The sequence below is a fragment of the Rhopalosiphum maidis genome, chromosome 1, assembly GCF_003676215.2.
Source record: "Rhopalosiphum maidis isolate BTI-1 chromosome 1, ASM367621v3, whole genome shotgun sequence".
Taxonomy (NCBI): domain Eukaryota; kingdom Metazoa; phylum Arthropoda; class Insecta; order Hemiptera; family Aphididae; genus Rhopalosiphum; species Rhopalosiphum maidis.
The window spans coordinates 33527308-33546201 of NC_040877.1; the positions used below are offsets into that span (position 1 = coordinate 33527308).

At 25.2% G+C, this 18894-nt stretch overlaps 5 protein-coding genes across 5 annotated transcripts; 2 read left to right on the forward strand and 3 right to left on the reverse strand.

The window, feature by feature from the left end:
• The first annotated feature begins 3954 nt into the window (after positions 1-3954).
• LOC113561078 (apyrase-like) lies at positions 3955-6861 on the forward strand. Its single transcript, XM_026967285.1, has 4 exons — positions 3955-4184; positions 4256-4895; positions 5437-5798; positions 6566-6861. Exons 1-4 carry the CDS (start codon positions 4164-4166, stop codon positions 6776-6778), a joined length of 1236 nt encoding a protein of 411 aa, XP_026823086.1. The 5' UTR covers positions 3955-4163; the 3' UTR covers positions 6779-6861.
• On the reverse strand, positions 6785-9636 carry LOC113561079. Its single transcript, XM_026967286.1, has 2 exons — positions 9427-9636; positions 6785-7038 (listed from the first exon to the last, which is right to left on the reverse strand). Exons 1-2 carry the CDS (start codon positions 9466-9468, stop codon positions 6856-6858), a joined length of 225 nt encoding a protein of 74 aa, XP_026823087.1. The 5' UTR covers positions 9469-9636; the 3' UTR covers positions 6785-6855.
• On the reverse strand, positions 7901-9505 carry LOC113561077 (CCA tRNA nucleotidyltransferase 1, mitochondrial). Its single transcript, XM_026967284.1, is given in 3 exon segments — positions 7901-9239; positions 9241-9299; positions 9302-9505. Coding segments are annotated over 3 exon segments (1365 nt in total). The 5' UTR covers positions 9351-9505; the 3' UTR covers positions 7901-7982.
• A 464-nt stretch (positions 9637-10100) lies between the features above and the next one.
• On the forward strand, positions 10101-12161 carry LOC113555304 (60S ribosomal protein L38). Its single transcript, XM_026959733.1, has 4 exons — positions 10101-10256; positions 11727-11787; positions 11851-11973; positions 12042-12161. The coding sequence occupies exons 1-4, from the start codon at positions 10254-10256 to the stop codon at positions 12101-12103; spliced, it is 249 nt and encodes an 82-aa protein (XP_026815534.1). The 5' UTR covers positions 10101-10253; the 3' UTR covers positions 12104-12161.
• Positions 12162-14541: 2380 nt separating this feature from the next.
• Positions 14542-17985, reverse strand: LOC113549309. Its single transcript, XM_026950543.1, has 6 exons — positions 17949-17985; positions 17729-17862; positions 15660-15855; positions 15144-15417; positions 14920-15083; positions 14542-14841 (listed from the first exon to the last, which is right to left on the reverse strand). Exons 1-6 carry the CDS (start codon positions 17983-17985, stop codon positions 14660-14662), a joined length of 987 nt encoding a protein of 328 aa, XP_026806344.1. The 3' UTR covers positions 14542-14659.
• Between the last annotated feature and the right edge of the window lie 909 nt (positions 17986-18894).

Below are 18894 nucleotides of genomic sequence, written 5' to 3' on the forward strand. Positions count from 1 at the left end.
TTAAATACTTATGGATTATTATTGCTTTTCTATGAAATTATATGGATTTCTATAAGTTTGGAGGCTATATAATGAAGTTTTATGAATTTTTAAAGAAATTTAACGATTTTTACGTCTGTTTTATGAAATGATAATGACTTATAAGGTTAATTAAAGAACTATACAGAATTTTAAGGATTTTTTAAGTTATAAATATTATATAATAAAAATTAAAAGGTATACTTAACGACTTTTATTCTTGGCTATTTTACACATTGGACCAGTGGTCGGTAACCTTTTTGAACTCTCGGGCCACATTCACAAATTAAAAGTTGTTTGCGGGCCAGAAAAAAATATAAATTTAATATTCCAAAATTATGGGAAAATAAACTTACGTGAGAATTCTTTGATGCTGTTCAGCGAAATCGAGCTGTACCACTTTTACAGTTTAAACGTGCACCACCGCCGAAGAAACAGCTAGCTCTTATTTCTTCATTCGTCTTCTTAGCGCTTCAGAATGGAATTATTAAGATACTCAATAAAAATGAGAGCACTTGTCATACATTAAAGGCTGGACTGATCAATAAAACTATAAGAATTATTAACAGTCTTCTACGAATGACGACGATTGTCGTTTGCCACGGATGAAAAATATTGTAATAATGTGATAGATCATATGAGTATGTTTTTTTGATAGAACTCTTTATGATATTATAGAATTTATTTTTATATTTCAGCTGTCTTGTATATGAAACGTTTGGTATCTAATTAATTTCATACTTAAAATCATAATAATTGTATATCCTGAATTTTTTTTTAAATTATAATTTTCAATTTTCAATAGTTGTTTGGTTAAATTTCTTACTAAAAAATAAGACCATCTTCGACCAGCATAATTTTACATTGTACACAATGCTTATACATAGAAAATTGTACAAATTCGTTATAGTGATTTACTTAACCTAGTCTACATGTAGTCACCTACTATAGTAGCTAAATAGTATACAGCAGTTTACGGTTTGGCTGAACCAAATTAATAATTTTAATAATATTTAAAAGTTTAATCATTAAATTAATATTACATACTAAATAGTTAATAGATTATGATCTACGTATAATAAAAAAGAACTTACAAAATTAATAAAATTAATTTCTAAGTACAAGCAGAAAAGCAGTAATTCACATACGACTCGTTATACACATGTGACTATATCATTCCCGTTTCGGTACCGTCCTGTTTAAGAATAATATATACTCATACTATTTTTTACTGATTTTAAAATTAGTCGATAGGTCCTAATTAATATGCTCATATAATTTGTGATATTAATATGTATATATAAATAATGTATATATTTATGGTATTATGCTATATTTATTTTATCTTATAAGTGTATAGTGAAAATATTTTGAAAATTATAATATATATAAGAAATGCAAACATTAACATTTGGTAAAATTTTCAAATAACTACGGTTATTCGTTTTTAAATTACCACAAAAAAAACAAAAATCGGTTGAGGATAAATAATTATTACAGAAATATGAAATGAATATCCAATGTCATAAAAATTCAAAATTCAGACAAATATGAAATATCAATGTGTCTTTTCAGAAAACTTTTTATTTTTGTTAGGGATTAAAAAACGTTATATTAGCTGGGTACTCGACCGATTTAAAATGAAAGATATGCTATTTATACAATTAATATTAATATAAATTAATGTTCTATAAAATGGGTCTGGTAATATGATGGTTATATATTTTGGAGCTCACGTATTTTATGCTTCGCGCATTCGGGAATAAAATATGCATACTACGTATACGTCACCCGGCGGGTAGCAGATTATCCGGTGCAATAAGTATGACGTATTTATTATATGTATAAAAAAGTAAATTAAAGCTCCAAAAGTATAGAAAATCAAACTCACGTAAGCAACGATTTTTTTTTGTGAAATTTAGTTGTGTCATATTTAATGTCCAAACGTTCAGTGTAACCACATCGTCGACCCAGGAACAGTTTTCCTCGTACGTCTTTACCGCGTTTCGAATTGAAGATATTGAGATATTTCATGAAAATAAGTTGAACAGAACAGCATATGCGTGTAAAATATTATATAATATATTAAAGTACGGTTTAACGATTTGTACGTCTATATTTTTTCTCCGTTGAAATTATTACAACCGTCAATCGTCTCCGACGGAAAGCGAAGATTGATGATTGCCATAGATGATAGATTAATATGATAGATCCATAGACCGTATATTGTATTATTTTATGATATAATATTATTATTAGCCAGACATTTAAACATTTAATCAATAACGAATAACTAATTTATTTCAAAAAAAATCGCATATATTATCTCTTATAGTTATATTTTAATATTGATTCATGTATTTTTACTAGCTGTTATTAACGTGTAAGTCGATGCCCATCACCGATCGGTGTTAATAGGATTATGACATAAACGGCTTAAAACTAATCTACATAATATTTTGAATACTTCTCTGTTGGTTTTTAATAATAATACACGAATTGGTGTCTTTAAATAATATTTTTGTAATAACTTAGAACAAAATAGATAATTATAATTGTTATTTTTTGTTAAAATATCCAGTTTTGTCAATATTCAAATTTGGTATGTATCAACAGTGACGCCAAACGGGTATGAACTGGGGAAAATTCTCCAGAACTATTTATGACCCGGGTGGGTGATAATCAAAAATAGTTTGTTATGCAGTAATTTAGTTTCTTGTATTATATAGTTAGAAATAAATAAAGTATTATTCAAACGTAACTAACTAAACATTTTTTTAATAGGTGGGTTTAACACCAGCATTTTTTCCGCATAACATGAAACATAGGATCGGCGCCACTGTTGACGGGGTCGTCTATGTTTTCATGATTCCTATAGTAGGTTGTCATAATTCATAAATTATGAACATGCAAATGCATAAAATTCCGGTCTTTAAAGCATAATGAAACAGTTATATGTGTAATTGTGCGTGTTAGTTAAGTTTTGTTTAAAGGCTAACTGAAGCAAAAAAAAACCTTATAGGGGCTAAATACAAGTAAATACCCCCTAGTTACGCCGATGCGTACCATGGTTCTGATATACTCTATGGCACCAGGTCGTTTAAGTCTATAATGTCTTGCGTCATTGAACGTTTTCGTGGGTCCAGAGCTGCTGACATCCGTGTTCCTAGATTTATCATTCAATTTTAAGTTCACACTTAGTGTGTATTAATAAAGAAATGCATACAAATTTCAAAATGTATAATGAAAAAAATGTCGTTTTGAAGATAGAATTAAATTATTTTGATTAGACATTATATAATAAATTATGTGTTGCTCTGCGTATAAATGTAATCAAATTATCTACACAATGCGCCGGACAAGCCGAGTAATGCGATACACATAAGGTATTATTATTAAATTTATATTTAATTACCGCGTGCACTCCCGATTTGTTTTCATCTTGTGTAGAATTTTCCTATCTTTATTTATTTGAAGGTTAAGTGCTTCGCCATCTACTGAAACACGGAAAAAAAATTAAAAACCCGTCTGGATAACCGATTCACGTTAGACGGCGGTCGTATGAAAAGTAATCACCTGGGAATTCGGTCGCCTAACTATAATATAGTAAGTAGTAGTACGCGATTGTCAATTGCTCTTATGAAGATGAACTATAATCATTGTCGTTGCGCTATCTTGTGGTTGGATTGCATTATAAACGTTTGGCGCCTTGTATAAATTGAGATGCAACCGAGCAAACGGTGCTTATTATCACTAGCCGTCTGAAAAATAGTCACCCAACTTCACACTCATGTGTATATCATAGATCTATGGTATATATATATATATAAATGTATTGTATTTACAAGATGAAAATATTAATTGTGCTTATCATGAGTTCATTGATATCAATGCACAGTAAATATTATTATCTATGTATCAATGTACTCCGTGGTCCAATGATAAAATATGTAAATAAAATTGTTTTACCTGCGGTTTACAATACTTCTATAGTTTAATATTTTATTTATTATTTAAGTCATTCTTTTTATATCAATGGCATTAGTTATTCAGTTTTCAGTTAAACCGAAACTGTTTGTACTATGACGTCTGTAATTACTGTGTGAATTATGTCGAATTTTTACACTATATGGTTATAGCTCATTATGAGTACAGACCATAATCATGTAAGTATTTATAAATTTATAATAGTCATATTATATTGTAAAACATTAAAGGTCTTGTTATAATTTTTCAGATAGCTCTCAATTTATATAATGTAAAAAATTCAGATCACAGCTCAAACATGTTGAAAGAGCTCCGTCAAAGTTTAAGTTCTTCTCAAGCATACCGTATTTCGAATTCTACTATTCGTTTTCAAACACACTTTGTTATTTTTGTCTCATTAATTGGTGTTTTGTTCTTAATTGTATTGTATAATATTGCATACACAGCTCCAAAACTTGTCAGTTATGGTCTTAATCATCCACACGATAAATTTAAGTACAAAGTAATTAAATCAAAGTATCCATTGACTGATCCAGTTTCTATTGACAATGTGGGTATAAAATTCCGTATTGCTATTATTAGTGATTTAGACAAAGCATCTAAAAGCCAGACTGAAAAAAATATGTGGTACAGCTATTATAAAAAAGGATTTCTCATTTGGTATAAGAATAATAGCTCAGTAGAAATTGTATGGGACCTTGAAGAACCTAAAATACTAAAATCATCTATATCCATGGGAGGTCGAGGAATGGAACTTTCAGAATTGGTTACGTTTAATGGAAAAATATATTCGTTTGATGATCGGACTGGAATAGTTTATAGTATTAATAAAGATGATACTGTTTTACCTTGGATAATACTCATGGATGGAAATGGAACTGATTTTAAAGGTATGGGTTTTACCACAGAATTTAATTTATTCCATAGTTTTACATTCATTAAATTATTTAATTTGATTTATTTTAACTCATATATTGTATAGCTTGATAAACATTTATAAGTACTTATAATAAATTTATGATAAATTAAATAGTGATAGATGATAATAGAAATGTGTACAAATGTTGGTAGTCATGATAATAGCCGTAGTCTCGTATAACAGGAAAATACCAGAAATCATTCTGTATGTACTTAAAAATAATAACAAGTCAAAATTTGACAGGTACCTACCATAAAAAATAGGCAACACATGATTACTAATTTTATTATAATAATTAATGTTTTTTTCATTTGTTCAAATTTAAGTATGCGTTATTCAGATGACAATTAAATTTATGTTTATTTCACAAATTGAATACCTATTTTATATAAAGTAAAGTAAATTATGATTATTTATTATTATAAATAAATAAATAATGCTTTTTTAGCTTCACAAATAAACAACTTTAATAAATAATATTGGGTGACACTAATTGCTTAAATGATTTTCAGGATATAAGAGTGAATGGGCAACTATACATAATTCAGATTTATATGTTGGAAGTATGGGCAAAGAATGGACATCATCTTCGGGAAAATTTCTTAATAATAATCCCATGTGGATAAAAATTATTAATAAATCTGGCCATGTAACTCATGTCAACTGGACAGACAACTATATTAAGATTCGAAAAGCAGTCAATATTAATTTCCCTGGATACATGATACATGAATCATGTGCATGGAGTGAAATACATAAACGATGGTTCTTCTTACCACGAAGAAGTTCATTAAAACAGTATAATGACAATGATGACGAGTACATGGCTACAAATATTTTAATATCAGCAAATAATAATTTTAATAATATTAAGGTAATATACGGCTTGTCCACTAAAACAAGGAACACTATAATTTATTACCTTAAGAGTACTGTGCTGATTTTTTTAAATAGTCTACTATTATATCAATTTAAAAATTATATTTTAGTTGCCACTTAAGTTAAATTTTTATTAATATACTACTTGATACCTATTTATATTAACAAAAACGACTTTACAAGCATAGTAGAATTGTTGGATTGTGATAATTGTTTTTTTTTTTTTTTTTGTCTGAAAGTAAACTTTTTATAGTCTGTATTGAATTTCAATTTTTTATTTAATTTAATAATGGTATAATTTATTAAGAAACAACTTAAAATTGTTTTTTTTTTTAAATATACTATAAAGTTTTAGATTAAAAATATTGATAAACAGAGTTCAATGTGGGGTAAAGAGATTATTTCCTTCCATTTATTAAAACTATATTAAATTCGGTGGTTTCTACAGAACAGAATTAGGAGTGATTTTTGAGAACAAAATAATAATTTTATTATTAGTAAAGATCACTGAGTTTTTAATTTAAAAAAATTTAATCGTGTTGCAAGTGTTAAAAATATATGAATTAAAACTATTGTAATTTAGATATATTTATATCCCAGAAGTAAAGTTTAATGTTCAATAAATTAACTCTTTAAAATATGCACAAGAAATAAAATAATTGGTAGTTATTATAGTGTTCTTTGCTTGTATGGAAACATATTATATAATGGCAATATTAAATTTAAGTATTTTAATTTTAATTTATTTTGATATGTTTATAGGTGGTACACATAGGTAAAATAGTACCTACTCATGGATATTCTAGTTTTAAATTTCTACCTGGTACGAATGATAGAATTATTGTAGCACTTAAATCTGAAGAAGTTGGTTCAAAAACTGCTAGTTATATTACAGCATTTAATATTGATGGAACAATTATACTGCCAGAAATTAAAGTAGCTGATCTTAAATATGAAGGAATAGAATTTATATGACCAAAATATCAAAATGTTGTGATTTTAATTATATAAACAATGTATTTATTATATTAAAGTGTATTATACAATGTTACCTATAAGGACTGTTTGAGTTTTTCTATAAATAACAAAAGTTCTTCTTGAGAAAATTCCAAAAAGACATTTTCGGATACTTTTGGATTTTCTGTGTTATTTGACCTGGGGCCATCCTTCAAATGCAATATAACTTGAAGTAATGGTTCTTCCAATGTACTTAATGAACTGCTGCCCATAACATACTAAAAATGTAGAAAAAATAATAATTTCAGGCATGGTTAAACTACAGTTGACATAATATAAATATAAAACAACATTTATTTTATTCACTGAAGCTAATTTTTACAACTATGTTAAATGATAATTAAATCTCTTCAATATAAGTACAGCAATGTGTTGAGTATTTATGAAGATACTATATTATGTATATTTCTTTAAATATATTAATTGGATTGAAAAAAGTGGATAAATATCAACATAATAGTCACAGTTTAATTTGAAAATTTGAGGATGTGCTCAAGTAGTGAACAACTTATATCAAGGAATGAAGTAGTATTTATATATACACAATATAAATTGAAAGTTAGTAAAAACTTTGTATATGACTTAAATAATCTAGGTAGACTACAAGAATATACAGTACTAACTCCTTTATGACAATATCACTGATATAATATTTAAACCTAAGCAAATACAGGTGTGTTAATATATACAATAACACAACAACCAATTGAAGAATTACTAAAATTAAAAATATAATTTAAGTTTGGATTTCTAGGTATATCAATAATAGTTGAATACATTTTTAAATACCGAATGTTAATTTAATTTTAAGTTGAATCAACTTTGATATGTAACTCAAAGTTACAAATACTTCATAAAATCCAAAATTTGATTAACAATTATTTAATTTTAATTTGTAAACAATTAATTTCATATACCATGATTTTATACTCGATTAATAAATATTTACATTTTTTGTTGTTAAATCAATTAAATAATTTTATTTTAACTAAGAAATATTTATTCTATATAGTATATAACACTATAGTTGTACAAGAAAAATAATTATCAATTCAGAAATAAGTAATCTATAAACAATAAATATTTTTTAAAAGCACATATAAAATTTGTATTTTTATAAAAAGGAATTAGTATACAATTATTCAAAATATCCAGGTTTTGTTTATCTATATTTCGAGTTTTGGAAACTCAATTCATCTTCAGCTCTAGGTATCAAATTTAGCAACTCTTCGATATCTGTTTGGAAATCATCATCTGCCCAGTATTCAATAAGTTTCTTCAAAATTATTCCGATTTTCTTCCCATCTTTCACCCCATGATTTTTAATCATATTTCCTGTAATAGGAAACTTTAATGGTGTCCATTTTTCGAATTCTTCAAGAATGGTTCTATCATTATTGTACATTAATAACTGTTCAATATACTCTTTCATAACTCCTTGTTTGGTTGGATTTTGTATAATTTTTATTTTATTCATTTTAATAGTGTCTGGTGTCCATTTTTCATCTCTACTTTCTACTATGAATAATCCCAAGTCCCTGTCAAACACTCGAAACTTTAAACGATTGTTAAGTTCAATCATATCTTGTTTATCTTTTAAAAATGGTACTAACATAGTAATTGGTTGTAATTTTAGACCTTTGCTTCGATTAATAACTTTATCAAACTCGTCTATATTCGGTTGCTCAGGAAGACCAATATATGGACTTAGCCCTAAATTTAGAATAGTCCTCATAATATCAGGTCCATAGTTTCCTTCTAAAATTTTATGAAGTTCTGACCAAATCCGTTCACCAGATATTTTTTTGAGTCCATTGCCATTTTCTTTTATTGCTTCAAGTATATATTCGTCATGAAGGTTAGGCGCAGTAGCCAAACAACCATAAAATCTGAAGTATCGTAAAATTCTCAAATAATCCTCAGTGATGCGTAATTTGGGATTACCGACAAATCTTATTTGACGCTTCTTTAAATCTTCATATCCATTAAAATAATCATATACAGTGCCATCCATTCCTAAGAACATGGAGTTAACTGTTAAATCTCTCCGTCCTGCATCAAGTGACCAATCTTTGGTATATTCAACATCAGCATGTCTGCCATCAGTAACAACATCAATTCTTAGCGTAGTAAGTTCAAAATTAACACCATCAACATGAGAAGTTACTGTTCCGTGTTTTAAACCACCTTTATTAACTACTCTAATGTTTTCTTTCGCCATCATTTCAATCATTTCGTCAGGGGTAGCTGTAGTGGCAAAATCCAGATCAGTAGGCGTTTTGCCCAACAATATATCGCGTACTGCACCTCCACAAAGTCTGATTTCGTATTTATACTTGTCAAAAACTTGTAATACTGTGGTAAGTTGCGGAGAGAATATAAAACCGTATTGTGAGTTTTCAAGTTTCATAATTTCTGGTAGTTGGTCGAGGTTTAAGATTATAATTAATAACTGGATTTACAAAACTCAGAAAACGAGAGGATATGGTTTGTGTGGACGTAGTGAAAATAGTTGAAACAAATACTTCATATTATTAGACAACACATAAAAAGGTCAACTTCCATTCTAAAATAGTAAAATAAACAACTATATTTCAGTGATTTACCTTTAATTTCCAGTCAAAATCTACTAAATGTTTATCCATCATTTGAATTTGTTTTACAATTATTACAAGATTGCGACCTATTGGACATTAGGACAAATTGAAAATTATTTGTTTTTTAAATATTATCAACAATTGTCAATTATTATAAAATATAAATTGTACAATATTTTCAAGGAAGAAATTGGAGTGTATCGATACGTATCGGTTGAATAACATACAATTCATGGGTGGTTTACGAACGAAACGTACCAATCCAGCAAGCGGTATCAGATATGTTTGATTTGTTTCAATTATTGAATCATAATATGGTAATGGTTACTAAGTGATGTAACTACATATCCGTGGTTTTGATTTTGAATTTTTCATGTTATAAATTGTATTTTTATGATAATTTGGATATTTTGATTTGAGTTCTTAGTAACAGTCAGCACTGGTTCGGTTTTAGAGGTTATAATGGTACATTTTAATCGATGTTTAACAATTTTATATGAGTAATGATGAGTTATTTAATTGAAGAAAAGACAGTAACAAATTTTTATTTGAATTAAAATTAAATTAAAACTTTTTATATTTAATGAGATAAATAAAATAATATTTAGAGTAGTGGATGATTATGAAATTAAATATTTAAACAATTCATTCAAACATCGATAGTTTATCTCCTTGTTCGATAGTTTTGATATCACTTAAGTCCGCGTTGCATGTTGTTTTCTTTCCGTCTCGTTCGATTGATGTGTTTCCTTTTTCTGTAAACCTTAATACGTTTTAGAAGTTTTGAGACAAAAACTTCCTCAACTTTTTTAGTGACATCGACTACAAAAAAGATCATGGTAAGCGTTATTTATTGAATAACTACAAAATTGAAGTTTTTAATTTTAAGGAAGTTTAAAGTTGCCATTCTATGCGGTATTCACTAGCCTAACCTCCATTGCTCCAGCTGGCCACATGGTTTTTTCGCTCAGAACGCTGCTGATGGTTGACATTTTATTGATGTTTTTATTTGCATTATATATAATATATTTCAGCTTGATCGTTTGATATATATCTTATTTGTAATATCTGGTTAAAAACTTAACATTGCGCGTTATTTTGATACTTTCTTAATTAAAAAATTTGATAGTTTGTTGAAAAAATAAATATTTCTGTAATAATTTTAGTGTATTTTTTTGCTTTGTTAATAATTTATATTTGAAAATTATTCCTAGAAATAATTAAAAGTTCACCCCTTCATAATAGATTAAAAAATGTTAATAATCTGTTGTAACTATTTCTTTATTTTAATCTAGAATTAACAATATGCATATTTAAATTATGTTATTTTAACTAATTATGGACCCTACACACTGATCATTCATAAGTAATATTAAAATTGTTAAAATGTGATGTTGAGAATAATTTAATGATGAATCTTACGTACTGATAATTTTAGTGATTGTATATTAAGGGACGTAATTCTGAAGAAATAATAAAATTGTTTAAATATTTAGTCAAAAATAATTTAATGATAAATCTTATGTACTGATCATTTTAGTGATTGTATATTAAGGGACGTAATTCTGAAGTAATAATAAAATTGTTTAAATGTGATATTGAGAATAATTTAATGATGAATCTTACGTACTGATCATTTTAGTGATTGTATATTAAGGGACGTAATTCTGAAGTAATAATAAAATTGTTTAAATGTGATATTGAGAATAATTTAATGATGAATCTTACGTACTGATCATTTTAGTGATTGTATATTAAGGGACGTAATTCTGAAGAAATAATAAAATTGTTTAAATATTTAGTCAAAAATAATTTAATGATGAATCTTACGTACTGATCATTTTAATGATTGTATATTAAGGGACGTAATTCTGAAGTAATAAAAATATTTTATATAGGTATTACATATTGATAACAATAATAATAAATCTTATGCGGTCTTCAATTTAGTGATTATATATTAACTATTAAGATCATAATTCTGAGTAAAAACTGTTTAGCTTCTTAAATAAATTTTAACTTTATTTTTGTAAAAAAGATTTGTATACATAGAAACAATGTGTGAAGTATTGGTCTTGTTAAATTAATCTCAGTGAAGATGTTGAAGAGTGATTAGTTCTGATTTTTAATTAAAAACTAATGGGTTAAATATTCTACCTTATCATTAAAAAAACAATACTATACAGTTAGAGTTAAATTCGATCTTTTTATTACTTTTACCTTAAAAATTCATAATTGCTTAATTATTTAAATTTTATTGGTATGTACCTGTATATTATTTTATTAATTAATTATATTTTATTTTTTAGCCACAAGAAATTAAAGAAATCAAAGATTTCCTCCTGAAGGCCAGAAGGAAGGATGCCAAATGTAATTATAATCTTGAAACAATTTATTTTTAATTTTATATTAATGTCCATATTGTTTTATTAGCTGTCAAGATTAAGAAGAACATTGAAAATGTCAAATTCAAGGTCCGTTGTTCTCGATTCCTTTATACCTTAGTAATCACAGATAAGGAAAAGGCAGAGAAACTTAAACAATCATTGCCACCTGGTAAGATACTTAAATTAAATATTATAAAAGTTGAATAATATGATAATTTATATAACTATTTATTCCAGGTCTTCAAGTGAAGGAGATCAAATGTAAAAAAATGAACACTGATGATAAAGAGAAAAAATGATAAGGTTGCTTGTGGATTAACGTTTATATAAAATATAATTAACTTTATTACATGTAAATTGTATATTTTTTATATTTCTTTAACTTAAAGAAATAGTTCCTAAAATTTATCAACTATGAAATAGAACAGGAATAAATGTGGTATATATAGGCAATGTCACAAATATGTATAATGGGTGCATGTCAACTGATATACTATAGGTATAACTAGACCAATATTTTTAATAGTGCACAAGTTATAAAGAATTTTCAGGCCTTTTACATTTTATTGATATAGTTATTTAAAATTTATATTTATGATTTTATGAACTATATTTTACTATGAGTATAACAAGTATAGCTTAACAAAATAAATATTGTTACAACCATGGTTTTTCTGTCTAGTAAGTTATATTTTATAAATGACTTGCTAGTTCATCAAAAACTGATGTTGATCATTGTAATTAGCATTAAAATTCAGTTGAAAATTTTTAAATCTGGTTAATTTTAACTAGTAATAGAAAAATTATAAATAAATAAAAAGCCAAATTCGTTTTTCAGTGGTTTTTTAAAAATACTAAATAATCTTTACATCTTATTGAATATAGGTAATAAATATTTGTATTAGAAGTCTGTTTTACATAAAAATTATTAAAATTTTATTTTGAATACATTTTGTAGATTTCAATGGTTTCTCTATTCAGCGATAATCAGTAATCAGTTATTTATATTGAATCCTAAACATTTGCTTTATCCGTTGTTTTTTTATGATAATATAAATTATGAAATATTTATTTTTAGTTTTTCATGGTAATTATGAATATGCATATTTTATTAATTATATAATTAAATGTGGTTAATAAATATACTTCAAATACACAGTGTAAATCTCAATTCACATTAAAATCCAAGAGCTTTAATTTTTACCTAGTAATGTCGACATTAAAATAATTCATTTTCATGAAAAAATTGGTGAACAGTCACATTTAACAGTTAACTTGTGTTATAATGAATTATTTACAATATTTATGTGTTTAACTTAAATATAAAGAAAAAAAAGTATGTTCAAAGTTAATCTGTCATTAATATATATAAATGTATAAAGTAATATTTTTATTATTGTGTTATAAATAACTATAATATATCTATGACCTGGTTCTTCACAAAATTATACAAACTAGAGAATACTTCATGATATGTTATAGACTATAGTTAAGGTACATGAAGTGGGCACCTACAAATATTACTTAGTCAATATATTCTAGGTAATGCTGGACATTTTGTATTTAATCATAGTATTCAAAATATAATAGGAAGGTTTATTTTTTGGTGGGTGTACCAGCCTAATTGCATCAATATGATATACTGATTTAGCAAGGGTTCTGTTGTACCAGGTGTTAAATCTGTATTAACTATACTTTACTTCAAAATGAAGGGAAAAAAATTATTATATTATTCTAGTATTACAATACTAAATGATTAATTGGTCACAACGGGTAATATAGTAGATTTTATTTCTTATTAACATTTATCACTACGTAATTCACTATATTTATAATATGATCTTCATTAATATATTTATTATTTTCATTAGTATTTAGTTTTGCAAAATCAAATTTGGTATACATAAAAAATTTTGACAATGAATACTTCTTCTTTTTGCTGTTATTACTCCAATATTATTTACCCGGTAAAAGAGGACAGTGGATCAACATGTAGTTCTAATAATTCAAATTATTCTTGATAAATACTAATAACCAATTTTGGAATAAAAAAACTGCATACAACTTATATCATTACCGGTATGCCATTGAGAAAAGTGTTCATAGATTTACCACCACTAGATTAATATTTGACCAAAAGTTATAAGTCTATGATTAACATTTATTTTATTTAAACTTTTAATTATGAAATTTAATATTGTATTAGTTTGTAACTAATAAATAATTTGTAAATGTTTGACAAATTTATTTAACATTTAATATTTTACTAAAAAGGATGAAATATTTATACCCATAATTTGTTTTAAAATATGAATTTCAATCTTGTTTGCACTATAAATGAAAATAATGTTTAAGAATGAATTCTTTCCAAGTACTGAAAAAAGCAATAATCACTAATAATTATTTTTATGTATTATACTTTATAGCCTTTTCATTTTGGTAAAATATATATATTTAACAACATTTTATTATTTAAATATTTAATAAAGAAAAAGACATAACACTTAAAAACTAGTAGTTATTCTATTTACAGAACTCAGATAATATTTTAATTATAAGTTACAATGTTTTGTGAAATGATTTAAACTAACAATTTAATTTAATTAAAAAAATCAAAATTTATAAAAGTAATTAATAATTACATAATATTGTCAAAATTAATATAAGTCACAGCAAAATTCCTATAAGATAAAATAACAATAGTATTAAGTAAATAAACAGATAGCAATTAAAATATATTTCTTAAAAATAATTCGACAGTTTAAGTTCTAGTTAATATTTTTTTAATACATAGTTCTGTAATGCAATAATACGCTACAGTTATTGGTTTTATTTATTTGATAAAATTATTTTAACTATTTGTAAGAAGCAGCAATATTTTGATTAACCTTAACATATAATTTATCTTTAGAAAATAGTTTAATACCTAATTGTACTTGATCTAATTCTTTTTCTATATATTTACGTTTTTCTTTCATTTTATATGAATCTGAAGCGACAGGCAACATATTTAACTGCATAACCAATTGATTGTAATCTATATCAACAAAGTGTGTATAACAATAAATTATTATATTAATTAGAACACATTTAAAAGGATACCCTTATAATATACCTTTTTTTATTTTAGTTAGATGGTCCAAACGTTCAGTTTCTGGTAATAATATATGACCAGGAGGACATGCTGGATCATCAATACCCAATTCACGCCTAATTGCCAATTTCTTTTGTGTTTCCTTCTCATTTTTTTCTTTTAGTGCTTTTCGATCTTTCAGGTATCTATTAAGAAAAATTAAGTATTTCAGAAATTATTATAATATATTTTGAGATTAATTGTACTTTGGTATTTCTCCAGGTTGATGATGACCCATTATGTTTTCTTTAAATTTAACTGAATTTTGTTGTTTCTTTTTGGAATTGATGTCCTGTCGATGTATTGACTTAACATTTTTGTTAGACATACAATTAGAATACTCTGATTCAGAACTTTCAGTTTGCACAGAGATGGTGTTAACATGTTTTGTTTGATTGATTTTAGCCATATCTGAAGTCTCTGACATTGGATATCTGATACAATTATCTTCTATTTCAAATGGATTTACTGTTTGTGTAGCTATAATAAAAATTGTTGGTTATACCATTATTATCTTTGTGAAATAGTTGAATAATAATTAGGAAAAATTTAGTTAACTATTATTAAATTACATTTATGCAAGATAAAAATAAATTGAAACACGTAGATTTAAAAATGTGAAGCATCATTTTTATGTTAATAAAATAATTTGCATAAAATTGTTTAATATTATACCATTGTAGAATAACCAATTAAATAATTAAGTGCAGTTACTTAAGTACCTTGATCTCTAAAAGCTAATGATATTTTTTCAACATTTTTGATTTCTAATTTTTTTTGAGTAATCTTAGTTTGAGCTATTGCAGAACGAATTGATCTAATACTAGCATCAATTTTATCTAAATCTATAGACTTTATTTTATTTTTTGAATTTTCTGGGATGATTTCTTTACTTGGCCCTTGTCTCAACTTGAAATTCTGAAAATATTTGATAGCATAATATTAATAATATTCATATGTATACATTATTAATACATATACAAGTAAAAATATATATAAATAAATAGATGTTGACCTTTTTTTAGTTGATAACAATTTGCTCCCCTCCCCCATTTAGGAACACTGTATCCGCCCTTGTTACAAACTATTTATATTATTGTAACTTGTTTATTTCAACATTACTTCAAAATTTATTATTAGTTACAGATCAATAGTGGTGATAAAATGTAGCTATGTAATGTGATGACAATGTTATAAAATGTTTTATTTTTCTTAATTCTTTTTATTGTATAGTAAGTATTCAGTGGCTTGGGATAAAAAAAAAATATTTGTCACTGGTCAATGGGCTATTCATACATCCCTCATCTCTGCTTATAGCTATACAACAAAATATTATACTGAATAATATTGATGTTGAAGACATTATTGAAAATAAAATTAATTAATTTGATTAAAATTATACACAATATTTTTAAGATTAGTGTTATGTTCTGCTTTTATTAAATTTAAAATATGAGTTGGTTTTTTTAGTAATAAGTGATAACTAATTTGAGGGTAACATTTTCTATGAGATTTCAAAATAAGCATGTATTAATACCCTACTTATTTATAGTCCTTCACTATTATGTATAATATAATAAATACACAAAAATATGGTTATTTTTTGTTATTATTAATATTATTTTATAAATTAACAATAAATAATATTATTCTAGAATAAAAGGAATGTTTCTTTACTGGTTGTCATGGTTTATAATATTATTGATATGACATCATCAAGATTTGAGAATCAAAACATTAAACAATTTATATTTTGTAAAAGATAAATAGGTACACTAATTGTATTGTTGCCATGCTACAAAAATAAACAAATATATAAATTAAAGAATGCATTACTACTTTGAGTTAGAAAAGCTTGATTGAAAAATTAAAGAATAAAAATGTCTTTAATTAATAATATAAACAGGTAAATTAATATATATTTATTTAAAAATAAATTATTAGTTAAGATAGTATGAATTATCATTAATATTAAACAAATTAAATTAAATAGAACAATTTTTAAATTTAAATTTATTGAACAATATGTATACTAACTGATCACATATATAATGAATAGTCTTTTTTTAAGAAGAATTATTAATGGTAATATCTGTTATATCTCATCAGAAATCAAATATAAAGTGTAGCTGCTGAACTCCTGAACTACTCCTTTTCTTAAAGTAACTCATGTCTAGAACTTATAATCTTTTATAGCATGTATTCTTATTTTTAAATTAGTTTACAGATTGTATAAATGTCATGTAAAATATATGTAAAAAAAATAAATATCATACCAGTTTTTTATAATATTTTAATTTAAGAGTTAGTTAAGAGTATGTAAAATACTAAAATATAAAAATACTCATAACTCACTCAACAATTAAAATATAAAAACTGATGAGATGAGATGTAACGGATAATGTTTTTACTTTTAAGTCTGTTAATAGGTTTATTCACTCTAATATTAAAGCTAACAACACAAAATCAGTTCTAATGAACACAACTTTGTTATTCAGAGACAACACAAGCGGGTGTAGCACTTTAATATGCACAAATTTAATACATATTTTGTATAGTAAATCTATTCTAAATTCAAATGTATTAATATTAATTATTAATCTTATGATATGCTCTAATGATTCTAATGTATTATAGGTTCTGCTTATTACCGATTAATAATTATCTAATCTAACCTATTAATATCTACAAGAACTATACCAATATTTGTATAAAATAATTTTCTTTGTTGCAATGTAAACATTAAATTCAATACAATTCATAACATTTTTTACACTTAAATAATAGATACCTGAATATTGGTGCATGCTAATTTATTTGACGGGTTTAAATTTTCTTTGGACGATTGAGTGCCTTTAGCTAACTTAGTCACATATTTTTTATTCTCTTGAATAAAATTTTTCTTTGGCTTAACTCCACTGGTTCCTTTAATATAAAAATAAAACACTAAATTAGTTATAATTGTATTGAAGTATTATAATGATAAACTTTAGTAAAATACTGAAATTTACTATATTCAACAGGAAAAAAATCTCTGATTGAACACATTGATTTTTCTTCTTATTTATGTGATAACCGTAACTCAAATAATTAATGGTATGTAATAAAATAATAATTAGTTCTTGTTAATTCTAAGTATATAGTTAATTCTGAATATTTAAAATCTACTAAAAATCTAAATTATTATTAAATAATAAATCAATTATCAATTAATTAATAATTTTAGTAATTTTACTATTGATCCGTTAAAAATTGATGTATACAAATTTAAAAGATATCGTTATCTGTGACCTAAATGCATTATCACTAAAAAATCCCAAAGAGATTATTTAAACATTTTAAGACTGTTTAGATTAAAAACTGTGTTAGATACATAAGTTTGGCGGGTTTTTAAATTTAAAACCAGTAGACGACAAAATATTGTATTTCAAAATTAAAAATTAAGGAAATGCCCAACTAATTATAGTATAATTATTGCGGTAATATATTATCTAAAAGTTTAACGGAAAGGCTAAAGAATAATATATTCATAAATTATAAGTTGTATTGAACGTCGGCACAGGTTTGTTATCGGCCTGTTATCCATAATATAAAAATAATAATATATATTATCTAAGTGATGATAATTATTTTTTTTTCTTAATACTTCCAAAAATTATAAATATAGAAGTTTGAGAATAATATTGATGATAAAAATAAACACGGGAAAGACACGAATAAATACAATATTTATTGACATTTACTCCTCAAATATAAACATACATAATATGTTGGATTATTAGTGATGGGGAGATTACAAACCAGAACCATTACAACCTATGTATAATAATATATTGTAACCTTAAAGTTAAAAATGTTTATAATATTCTTTAAAACTATTTATTTAGGTGATTGTATATTTGTATATAGTATATTGTGCTTACAGTTTGCATAAATAGTTAAAATAGTGAATGGCGC